The following is a 13432-nucleotide window of genomic DNA, read 5'->3' on the forward strand; positions in this document are numbered from 1 at the left end:
ATGATAATTCGTGCGATTTCCTTTCCGCCCGATTAATACCCGCGCAACGGTTAATGTATATTATATGACGATGAGGCACTTATAAAATGTTTCTCATGCGGTTGTCGCCTCTGCATTTATATCATCAAAATCGTAAACATGCACACACACACACACACACACAGTGTATTTGCGAGCTCCCTCACTCCTTTCCCGACGTAGCACATTTCGGTTCACGCTGTTACTATTACTAGTTTTGGTTATGTATTCTTTCTGCACCATTGTTATTGAATGATTCGGTTCGGTTTGGTTTGGTTTTGTTTGGCTTGGCTTAATTTGGCTACTGTCAGGCCAATCGAACTGTTTTTCACCATGTTGTTTCAAATATGTAACTCTAATTTGTTCGCGTTGGCTCTCTTTTTCGCATTTTTTGCCGCGCGTGTGTCAGTTCACAATTATACCACATCGAACAACGTGCAACCAAAAGACGAACTGTTGAATTAATTAACTGTTAAAATATTTATCTATTGCATTTTTGCTCCAGAATTTTCTCGTGTATTTTGTACACACATACCGTATAATATGTGCGCTTCACTGCGAAATATTTCATTAGCTGAATGAGAAACAAAACGAAAAAGAAGCGAGCGCGGCGGTGAGAAGCGTAACAGTGGGGGTTCGCAAAAAAAAAGAAGAAGAAATGTAATGGAGGTAAAACAAATCGCAATGAGACAGTGGTCGAAGTGAAAAGCAGCACAAGCATTCAACTACCCAGAAAATATATCGAAATAGAATTTACACTATGATGGAGAGTTTTGTGGCAATGCCAATTGTAAATGAAATGCGAGAATGAATATATGAACATGGATATGAATCGTTGTGGTGAAATGTAGCTCATATTTTCTTGCAAATTTTATGTGCAACGTAACATATTCGGATTCTGAACAAAAATTGCAAATGCAAAAAAAAATCATTATGTTTGACTATTATTTGCAACGAGCGTAGAGATATTTTTTACACCGCAACGTTTCATACACTTCTATTCGATTTGCCAAAATTCACCGAATTTTCAAGCTTAACATCATCCATATATGACTAAGGCCGTATTATTTCGAAGCGAAAAAAACCCCGACTTGAGCAAAACCTCATCGCCATGTACTATATAAAACAATTCATTCTCATTTTCACATATTCTCAATTTTTCTCGCATCTTCACTCTCTACCGCCTGAATTAATATTTGCTCCACACATAAAATGTATGTATATATGTGTTTTTGTTGTTTTTTTCTACGTTTGCAATTCTGAAAAACTTTTTCCGGTGAAATAACTCACTTTTATAATTTGTTATTTTATCTATTTGTGCCTGTCAAACAAATAATAATCCAATCGGTTTATCTGTATGTTGCGCGAAAATTCGCACACCGTCTTGCTTACCCTCTCGCTATATATCAATTTTACTTCTTTCGCATTTCGATGGCTCTTTCATCTTTCTATCTGAGCACACAAGAATTGTTAAAAGTACATTTGGATTTAAAGTCGTTGGTTTGAGCCGTTGATGTGCACACTCTTTCCCTTGATCTCTTTCTCTCTGTCTCGCCCTCTTTCACACACACATAAATATTGCATAAAGTGTGCATGAGGTTTTGTTAAAGTTGTGACAGATTTGTTATATGTTTTAAGAAAATCCAAAAGCTGTTACGCCGTAAATGTATTTTCACGTTTTTATGCGTGTTTCTTTATCTTCTCTTCATCGTCGTCATGATCAGCATCATCTTCATTTTCTCTCTCTCTCTCTTGCCCACTCTCGTATGTGTTTGTTTGTTATGTTCGGTTATTTGTTGATGTAATTCTTGTCGCTTTTTTGTTAATTATCCCATTTTCATCAAGTTTTTGAAAAAAAAAAACGTTGTTCGCACTCTCATACACACATAGACACCCTGCACACATATCATGCTTTGTCTTCATCGGGTGGAAATAAGATTGAGAGAAAAGTATGTGTGAAAAAAATAAATAAATAAATAAATAAATAAAAAAAATACAAAAGGAATTAAAGGAGATGAAGAGCAATGCTAAAGTATTCGCACACAAACACACATCCATACATACCCTCAGTGGCAAAGCCAACCGAATGAAAAAAATAAAGCAAACAACAATGACAGAAAGAAAGTACGGAAAATCGGCACACACATATCGGGAAACGAAAACTGTTCCATCGACAAAGTAGCATGGATAAAAAAAGGGACACCGACGAAGACGAAGCAGAAGTGAAAAAAATAAAAAAATAAAGTAAACTTTTTAATGTACACTTTTCAAAAACACATAATACAACACAAGAATAAAGCGAAAGCAATAAGAATAAGTAGTCGGTAGTAATGCCATGCCATGCCATGCCATGCAACAGGACTTGCGAACGATACAGATAACCAAACACCGAAGCAACAAACAAATTTTACACAGCAAGTGAAGGAATGAGAGCGAGAGAGAGAGAGAGAGAGAGAGAGAGAGAGAGAGAGAGAGAGAGGAAAAAAGTATCAGCAAAGAGAGTTAAAGAATTTTCTCCCTATAAAAATGTATACCATTTCGAATGGCTAAAATAAAAGTACTGTAATCCCCAAGCTTTTGCACACCGAATCGTTACGTTGAATTGTGCGCTAAGCTTATAGGCCTTAATGCATGTTGGGAACGCGTTTTATTCGGTATTTTTGGCATCTTTGCATGGCATCAAATTTTCTCGCTCTCTGACTCTCTTTTACTCATGTGGCTCCTTTGTGAGCCGATCATTCAGTTATGCTTGAGGTTTTTTTCGTTCGTCCATTCCCATCAATTTTCTTCTTGCTCCTTTTCACTGTTATTTGTTCTTACTTGCTGCTTGTGCTGCCACAGCCACTGCTACTGATGTCTTTTTTATTCTGGATTCATCTCCATTACATTCGGATTGAATGAGCCAGAACCAATAGCAAGTATTTGCTTGCGTTTAATGTAAACTTTAGATGCATGTGTATTTGTTATAAAAAAAATTTCGCTTTCTCTGTCTCTGTCTCGCTCTTATTCATTCGTTCGGTTAGTATTTTCATTGAGCAAGTTATCGTTTGGTATTACACTATTGCATATATGGATCTTTCTGGCTGAAATATTAACGCATTAATTTAAATAAATAATAGAATTGGTTTGTATACTTTTCGGCTTGTGTACATTTCATTCAGCCAGTTGCTGTTCGTTCTGGTTTCATATGAAATAGCCGGATGATGATGCCACATGTACACATACAAAGCATACACACACGACAATCGACGACGGTATTCTAAAGCAAATGTGAATATGCGATTTTTATTCGAATGCGGAATATCCGTATAGAGAGATAGTGAGATTTGCCTGTGCTCTGTTCTACAATGTTTACATGTGAGAGCACACGCGTATGTTTGCAAAATACACGATGAAGCAATTTTTCCACAGGTAAAGTGAGTGCCAATGTTTTACGATGCTTTTCACTTACAAAGTACACATATATAATATATATACCATGTGTGCATGTGGATTTGTTTGTACCACTCACAGTACACAAACAAAATATAACTATGACAGAGAAGGGAAAAAAATAGTTCAAATATAATCTCCATTGTTTCTGCACGAATTGTTTCGTTTAATGTATTCGCAATCGGCATCAGTATCAGAATGTTTATCCGAATTGTGCGCTTTTGTCCGCGCACTCATTCTCTCTCTTTCTCTTTACACAGAGTATTTTCGTTCAGCTTTCGCCTCAATACCACTGATATACCACATAACCAAAGCACACACATTTTACTCAATTCGAAACGTTTACATTATATTTATATTTGCGTTCCTTACGAAATGTGTGTTTGTTTGGATTTCTGTATCACCATGTAGTAAATATCTAAAGCAAACAAAGTATACATTTCACTTTATGCATGCTCAAGAGAGCAAGAGAGAGAGATCGAGAGAGAGAGAGAAGGCAAATGAGTGTGACTTGGTCGGTTTGTTGCATGTATTTCTTTATTCCGTTCAATGGAAGCGGAGAAAAGCACAAAATACATTTACTTTCTTTCTCTATCTCGCTGATTCAATTCCGAAAATGTGGCTGATAAAATGCGGAGTTTTACTGTTTATATATTTGTTTTTGCAACCCTGCATTCACTCCAACTGTGCATATAGATATAGATATCATGTGTATAGTCAAAAAAAGAAAATTCACTAAATAAAATTATAATAACAGAAAAAGCGGAGCAGAAAACTTCAAAACAAATGAAAAAACAGAAAAGAATCGTTTCTCGAGTAAGAATAGACAAAAGTTTAATAAGTTGGTGTTGGAGATGTCTTTCTCTCATTCTTTCTCTTTATGTATTCGAAGTCATTTTCCTCAACTTGTGCCTATTCACACAAAAAATCCTCCTCCCTTCTTCGCCTTGTATAAACGATACCGAAGCAACAACAGCAATAACAGCTGAACAAAAAAAAAACACACGAACAAGAAAAAAAGAATAAAATAACGGCAAACAGCCGTGATAAAGAGCAGAAACGCGAGCGCGAGAAAGCGAAAAGATGACGAAAACAAAATAAAAAAAAGAAAGAAATAATAAAATAATGTTTCGAACCTTTTTCACACTTCTGTTCATCTTTTTTTTCACTCTCTTTTGTCCTTTTTCTCCCCTCGTTCACTTGAAAATGATTAACCAAAAACCAAATGTATATCTCTGTACTATATATCTAATATATATATTCATTTCTTGTGATGCGAAAAATGTATTTAGAAATAGGCAGCGCGGCAGCCTCTGGCTGGATGGCTGGCTGACTGTTTGGCTGACAGTAGCTCTATAGCAGTTGGCATTGTATTATTGTTATTATTATTCACGCATTTTAAGCATTTCGAAATGTGTACCGAAAAGTAAGCTTGCCAATGGAAATGGTATATAAATATAAATGTATTTGCCGTAATTTCGTTTTGTTGGTCTGTCAGCTGGCACTCACGCGCGCATCAATTTAATTTTCACACTCACACACCCACATATCCATGCCGACAAACCAAGAGACCAAAAAGTCTCTCACACTCTTTATCCTCTTTGGCGCGTGTGTGTGTGTGTGTCTGTTTGTGGGCTTGAAAATGTATCGCTGTAGAGAAAAAGACAATCAACGCACATTAAATTGCAATATGGATTATATTCGTTATAATTTTGTGTATGCTTTTTCTTTCTTTCTTTTTTTCTCTGTCGCTTCGGAAAATGCTGGTTCACATATTTTTCCTGACGCTTAATTTTTGATTTTTGGTTCTTGGCTGCTGCTGTGATGCTCTGCTGCTGTTCGACGGTTGGATCATCGCTTATGCTCTCTATGTAATTACCATCATCCATACCATCCTGTATGCGCCCGGTTCACATTGGAATTTTGACTGTTGCTGTGCTGTTACTGGTGGTAATATAAATTGCATATATATCGTACTCGCGCGCGCGCGCCCATCGACTTCAACCAAATGAAACGAAATGTAACACTGTGTGAACGTCGAAATAATACAACACGGAAAAAAAACTACCAATGAAATAAAAAAATTTATATATACGAATGATACTATATAATGGCACAGGGACCGATCCAAATTTGGCAGCCGCATACGTATCAGCCGGTCTGCCACAATTTGCAACATCAGCATTGTCAACGTCTGCACTCGGTAATGTTTCTCTACAATCTACCGCTGGCAATGCACTCGTTGGCAAACAAATAGAAGGTAAGTATGCAAATAACACGTAGCAATTATTTTATAAATTATAACAATGGCAATCGTCATAATCATCATTTTTAATGGAACATGGAATTATGTTAATCAACGCCAGGGAGCGAATAAGTGAGATAGAATTGGTAAAATTTGATTCGTATATTTTGTTGTCGAGAATTGTCACAATTTCTCACTCTCATTCTACCATATATCTATCGTCAAAAATTATCGCGTTTGCAATTTGCATGCAGTTTGATCTATTCATCGTTAAATCGATCGATTTCCCAAGAGTTGAAGCATTTTACAAACTAGATCGACACATTTTACGAATGAAAATGCATGACACATGAGACAGACGAGACAGACACACACGCATTCACTCATCCTTTCACACATGTTTAATGAAGAGACAGAGAACAAAAAAAATCGAGTCGCCCGTCGCCAATGCCGCCGACACCGTCACCGTCACCGTCAATGACAAATGCAAGTCACATCAACCGTTGCAATAAACAACGAATGAACCGGGAGCATTAAAATTAAATGGCAACCAAATATTACCAAAATTAACGATAGATCCATCTGGATGCTTTCGTTTAAATCATAAATTTAACAACTTTAAGTACTAAAACTAATTGAACCTAAAACAAACCATGTTCTGCATCAGGTTCATATTTATTGCCAATCCGGCTTCATTCCGGTATTGCTTATCGAAACGAAGTGAAAACTTGTGCCGAGAGAGTTACAACAAAACAAATAACAATTAAAATTAATTTATTATGCTCGTGGTTGTGTGTATGTATGTGCGCGAACTCAGTTTTCGTAGCTGTTTTCTCGCCCAAGAAGAATTAGTGGAATATGTATGTATTAAATGATTTTTCCGACTTGCTAGCATTAGCGCTAGCTTTCGCGTATTGCACATACACAAACTTCACCCCTAATGTTCACCGATTTATGGTTTTCTTTTCGTATCGTTGGTCTAATGATCAAATTATTTAAACACATGAAATTGCGATGTTTTCAAATGTTCTAAGTGTTATCGTTGTGCTGTATGTATCTCGTGGTGCGCGATGCGCGCTGCGTTGGCGCTCACTTGCCCATTCGCCTCTGTTTGTTCTTTATTTTTCATCATTTGTAGCTGCAACACGCTCGCTACATTAATGTCAAACAATTGTTCGGATTTTCCACGAGCTTAAACATTGCCCCAACCGAATAAAAAAAAATGTGATTTTATTAACCAACTCAACGAGCTCGCTGATGTCTTTTCGGCCATGGCGTATTCTCATTTTTTTGTTGTTCTCTTCTAATTTTTCTTCTTCTATTCTTTGTTCATTAATTCACTTGAATGTATTTCTTATTCTCGTTTTTTTTTTTGTTCTTCTCTTTTTTCTTTTGTGCATGTCTACAACGACTTGATTTCGCCACACAATCAACCAACCAAATTTAAATGCTGATTTTCTACTGGACCGCTCACGCTCATCTTGATTTCTTTTCTCGTGCTTCCCATCGTCCCGATGATTGCGTTTGATGTGTGATGTGGCTGCTGACACAAACATTGATTCATCTTGTTGCGCTACGTAATTTACAACGTCGGCGGGGTGGAAATGATGATGGGAAAGCAGATGCTGCAAATCTTTTTATTTATCATTTGCCACAAGAGTTCACCGATACGGATTTGGCATCGACATTTTTGCCATTTGGCACAGTGATTTCGGCCAAAGTGTTCATCGACAAACAAACGAATTTGTCCAAATGTTTTGGTTTTGTTTCATATGATAATCACGAATCGGCACAGGCTGCTATCAAAGCAATGCATGGTTTTCAAATTGGAACGAAACGACTGAAAGTGCAATTGAAAAAACCAAAAGATGCCTCGAAGCCTTACTAAATGATGCGAATTATACGGTGATGCTGAACAACGGAAATTAAGAGCAGCGAAAGATAGAGAGAGGAAGAGAGAAAGGAAGGAGGAAGAAATCAACAACATTAATTTTTTTTTTTTCAAAACAAAGACAACCCGAGATTTTCACAAGTCAGCTAATATCCGTACAACCGAATCAACACACAATGTTTTTTTTACCATTAGTAGAAAATAAACATGCACTATCACATACCAGAATCGCCACGTTTCACCGTGGAAACATTTAACAAACCAATCCATTCGCTTAGATGGATTCTTTAACCAACACACATACACATTTTACTTATTTACTTTATTCCTTTTATTTCTTTTTTCACAATTTTTAATTCTTAACTACACACTTCACTTGTTGAGCATCTGAAAATTACTCAGACGAAAAGATTGGAAGAAAAAAAAAGAGAGAGGAACGAAAGCAAAAAGCTTAGGTTTTGAAAGAACGCATACATATATTTATACTTGTTCACCCACACCGTGTGGGCTACACGCGACAACTGAATGTCAGTGGTGATGAACAACAACAAATATATATATATATAAATATATAAATATATAAATTAATATATTAAACGTAGATAGATTCATACAAATGATAAATCATTGCATCATAAAAAGGATTTAATAACAAAAATATATATAATTTCGCTATTAAAAAAAATGATGGAAAAAAATCACAACAAAGAAATTAGTAATTTAAAATGTACATTGAATAAGAAAGACAGAATTTTAAAGTCGATGATAAAATGCGTGCAATGTGCGTTGATTATTGTACTTTTTTTGCGCTGTTGCAATTCATCTCCGAATGGAAATCATATTTCGAGCGTATGTGTTGCGGGGCGCTTGCCAGAGTTATGGTAATTTACTCAACTCACTTGTGCAGCCAAACATCAATAAATGAGCGCATTCATACACATACAAACATATTTCAATTACATCCGCAGAGATAATTATATTGTACATTTTTTTTGAAGAGAAAAAAATCGCACAGCAGCAAAAAAATTCAATCGTAAAAAAGATCAACGCACACATGCATCTAGGTTATACTTTAATTATTAGGTTTGAGTGAATGAAAATTAAATACAAATGAAATATTGTCGATAAAATATGAAACATAAGTCGATAACAATACACCCGTAAAAAAAATGATGCGAGGTGATGAAAACAAACAAACAAAAATTTGAAATTGAAAACAAAAATGTCGATATTTTATTGCGTAATTCAGTTTTTATACGAATCGTAACAAGAACAACAACAACAACAACTACAACCGAAAATTATTATATCAATCATTGAAATGATTGAAAAAACCAAAAATAAAAACAACAACAAATAATAATTTAAAATTAAAATGTAAATTTAAAAAAAATCATGTGAAAACTGTATGAAGGATGTTAGATAACGGAAATCAGAATTTCAATTATTGTTATTAATCTTTACGTTTTTTTACACACACATACATACATACATACACAGCAAATGAATTGTTTTGATTTTCACTATTTTTCTTGTTTAAAGTCGGATGATGGAAATATTTATTGCGCGCATAAAATCAATCCGCCCTGTTTTGATAATGATGAATTGATGATATATTATGATAGAAAATGAAGTATGTATAAAATCAAATTGATTGCTGTAACCAGTACCTATGCAGCCAACGATGTAATTTTCCTTCGTTTCTTTTTTTCAGTTGTTATTAATTTAAGTGCTTTTGCGCTTTTGTCTTTGGTTGTTTGCTGGTTAGATCTTTTTTCTTTTACCTTTGCTACGAAAAAAATGAATATTAGTAAATAACCATGTGACTCACAAACTGAAAAAATTACATTGAGAAACAAACAACAAAAATTTTATGAACCAACTTAAAATAGATCTACACAAACACAAAATTACACTCACATACATACACAACACAAACATGAAAAAGAAAATTTGAAAAAAAATAACAAACAAACAAACAAACCGAAAATGTGAAAAAAAAGATATATTGTTATCATTGCCGATGAACATACTTTGTGTTGAATTTTTAAAACAAAGAAAAATGAGGAAAAAATAATAATAATAATTAATATATTTTTAATATTGTACCTATGAATCATATAAAAATATTGTATGCACACATTTAAAAACAAAGACAACCAAAAAAGAAACAGAACAAGAAGAGTGAACAAGCCGAAGTGAAAAGGAGAATTTTAAAATAAATGTACTTTTGAAACGTGGAAAATGCTGGTTTTGTTTTTAATGCGATTTTTTCCTCATTTGTTTCAGTCTCTCTTTTGATCAAAATGTTAGCATATTTTTCCAGTCATATAACACGGATGAACTAAATGGGAATGAAATAAATGGAAAAACCGTAAGTTTGTACAGTCGACTATAATGAGGTTGCATAGTATGGAATTAAGTGAATGAGCGAGTAAGTATGAATGAGAATGGATATAGAAAAACAATCGGTGCGTGACATAGACATAACTAAATGTTAAAATGACTGAAAATTGCGAATTTAAAATGGCTCATTTGAGTAAATGCGGCGCGGCCGACCAACAATAATACCAGCTCAAGCTTAATATCATAATCCTGCTAATGCTTATAAATATAATACCATTTAATATTCGGTTCATTCATTCGCTTTTTCGATGCGCTCTCGCTCTATCGTTCACTTTATATTTCCCATCAATTCACTCTTTTTCACATATATTATGGGTTCTTTTTTTGTTACATTCGCCAATTTTATTGTCCATTTTTACGCCGTGCGTACCCTTCAGCACGCACGTACCACGCGAGTCCACTGTGTCCACAACATAAATTGTGGATAACTTTATATGGAAAAAAGATGCCATATTTCAATTATAGCTCAAACCATTTGTTCGACACATTATGAAACAACATACAATTCGTCCCCTTGAAACATAAAAAAATGAAAGTTCGTAAAATGCCACCTTTTGCGCTCCCCCACTGACGTCGGCGAACCGTTGTAGATGATGATGGCGAAGTCAACGATACCAAAAAAAAAAAAAAACAAATCTCAATACATGCATAGAGTCCACAGAAAGAAGTCCACAACAACAATAACCTGACGATCATTTGTAGTATCCAAGATAGTCATGAAATGAACGCCATGAAGTATTGGCAACAGGAAAGCACAAAAAATCAACTAAAACGAATAGCACGCATTTTGAAGAAATGTGCTCCCCTTACGATTCAGCAATCGAACGTCTTCATACAATCCATAAAATACATTAAAGAGCATATTTCTTAACATTAATCATAAATATTCACATAAATTTTCACCATCTGGTTTTTAGTCATTTTTGTTGTTGTTGTTGTTTTCGAAGAGCACATAAAAATTTCGCCAAAGCGTCAATGTACTAAACACATACACATAGTCGTTTTGTAGGAATCTTGAAACATTTCGCTGGTCTCTCACACTCTCCGTTCTCTCTATTTTGCGTGCGTACGCGGACGGTGTTCGAGTTTTCGAGACCCATGTTTAATCAAATCGGATGTATGTCAGTTTAGTTTGTTCTGATATGTATCTGCTGGAAAAAATATATTTGACACTATACAAAAACGTTCACGCGAACGGCCCCTCCTATCCAGCCTGACAAATTTTTGCGATAGGGATTTAGTGACTAATTTGTGACACCAATATTTTGGCCTATGGAATAGACCTTCGGCCAGTTTTGGCCATTTTTCTATTTAGGCCCATTGGCCAAAAAGTCTCTTAGCGAAATTTTGAATGAAAGCAAAAAATAAAAATCTAATGATGCAGAGTTTTAGTGATTAATTTGTGACTCACAAATATGACTTTAGATTTTCGATACGACATCTGGTGGACATATTATGAACAAAATATTGAAAAATGCACAAAAATTATTTTAATCGAATATTTGAAAAGGCTTTTCATAAAAATGAGCAAAATTGTAAAAATTCTTCGACATAATTTTAGTGACCAATTTGTGACTATCAGAAATGTCATCATTTCAATTTGTGACACAAAGTTTGTGACAGAAATCTCAATTTTTCGATTTTCTCACTAAAAGTCGAAGTTGAATGAAATTTTGCAAAGCGAATACGTAAATCCAAATAAATGGTATCATCTTTTAGTGACCAATTTGTGACTCTCAAAAATGTCAAGATTATCCCGTTGGTGCAACTTTGATCATCATGTTTGTCATCGATCTATCTTTCGTCGTGTCCGATTCGAAAAATTGTGATTTCTGTCACACACGTTGTGTCATAAATTCAAATGATTACATTTTTGAGAGTCACAAATTGGTCACTAAAAGATGGCATCATTTATTTGGATCTACGTATTCGATTTGAAAAATTTCATTCAACTTCGACTTTTAGTGTGAAAATCGAAAAATTGACATTTCTGTCCCAAGGAGTGTGTCACAAATTCAAATTGTCACATTTTTGGGAATCACAAATTGGTCACTAAATCTGTGTCGAAGAATTTTTATAATTACGGTTGTTTTTATGGAAAGCCTTTTCGAAATTTCGATAATCATTCTTTTTTGGGCAATTTTCACTTTTTTTTTTAAATGTCCGCCAGATGTCGAATCGAAATTTTCAAGACATTTTTGGAAATCAAAAGTTAATCACTAAAATACTGCATCAATAATTTTTTGAAATTTTGTTTCGTTTCGAATTTTTCAAAATTTTATTTTTTGATGAATAGCCCAGGAAGCACAGCTGTTCTTATCATGTTCTTATAGAATAACGTATTCTTATCCAGTTCTTAGCATATTCTTGCTATTCTTACAATGTTAAAATAAAAATATTATTTAAGAACTAAGGCACTATTCTTTGCAAGTGCTTGACATATTCTTGTTCTAGCTTAGCGCGCACTAAGAAACCCAATTCTTAAGAGTTCTTCTTTTATTCTTAAAGAATTCTTAAATTACATTTGAAAATTGCCATATTTAACGCTGACAATTTGCTGTTCGAAAGAAAACGAGGTTTCAAACAAAAAAAATAAATGTTGAAATTTTAATATTTTTCAACGAATTTAAAATCAATCTATACTAAAATCAATCGAACTATCCTTAAAATATTATAATTTGCAAATTTAAGCTGCAATATAGCGATATTTACAAACATGATTTTTTTTTAATTTTCCAATATTTCTGATATTTTCCAATTTTCCGACGGCGCATGATTTTTTAAGAGCTATCACATCAACTTTTGACGGCAAAATGGTTTTCGTTTCAAAATTTGGCCTGGAAATATGTTCGAATTCATGAGTTTAATCTCATATTTATTCCTTGCCATGTTTCTTAATTGTAACTTATCACACGTCAAAATTTGCAAAAAAAAAAATATTTTTTAATTATGTTATGGTGAGAACAATTTTACCAAGTTCATATTGATATTCTTAATGAAGTTCTTACTATATGCTTAATTGTTCTTATATAGCTATATAAGTTCATAGTAAGAAGGAATTAAGTGCGCCAAGCCCCGCCTTTTTGCCGCCCTTTGTACTTAGTGGGTTCTTATCCTGCGATATAAGAACAAGTGAAGAACTTGCTATTCTGTTCTATTTTCCACTAAGAACTTGATAAGAATAGATGTGCTTCCTGGGAGGCTTATTCAAATTTAGGCCTGTAACTTTTTTTCTGGAGAGTCACAAATTCTAAAAATTGCATCACAAATTTTCACTAAATAATCAGTAAAATTCTGTGAAGTTTGAGCCCAATCGGGTACTTTGACCCCCTGGGTAGTGTACGCCCAAATTGGTCACTAAAAGATGACACCATTTATTTGGATCTACGTATTCGCTTTGCAAAATTTCATTCAACTTCGACTTTTAGTGTGAAAATCGA

General features: G+C 34.3%; 1 protein-coding gene across 4 annotated transcripts in view; it reads left to right on the plus strand.

Moving 5' to 3' along the window:
• LOC116347873 (CUGBP Elav-like family member 2) overlaps positions 1–7702 on the plus strand; it is a 63697-nt gene extending 55995 nt beyond the window's left edge. For 3 of the 4 annotated variants that reach the window (XM_031778651.1, XM_031778644.1, XM_031778671.1), the window contains 2 exons: positions 5570–5710; positions 7318–7702. In XM_031778651.1, coding sequence (XP_031634511.1) covers positions 5570–5710; positions 7318–7583 — 407 coding nt within the window. In that variant the 3' untranslated portion in view covers positions 7584–7702. The remainder of the gene's footprint in view (positions 1–5569; positions 5711–7317) is intronic. The other variant, XM_031778662.1, reaches the window with a different exon arrangement.
• The last annotated feature ends 5730 nt before the right edge of the window (positions 7703–13432 follow it).

The sequence above is a fragment of the Contarinia nasturtii genome, unplaced genomic scaffold, assembly GCF_009176525.2.
Source record: "Contarinia nasturtii isolate CC-2019 unplaced genomic scaffold, AAFC_CNas_1.1 Cnas_scaffold_129, whole genome shotgun sequence".
Classification (NCBI taxonomy): Eukaryota; Metazoa; Arthropoda; class Insecta; order Diptera; family Cecidomyiidae; genus Contarinia; species Contarinia nasturtii.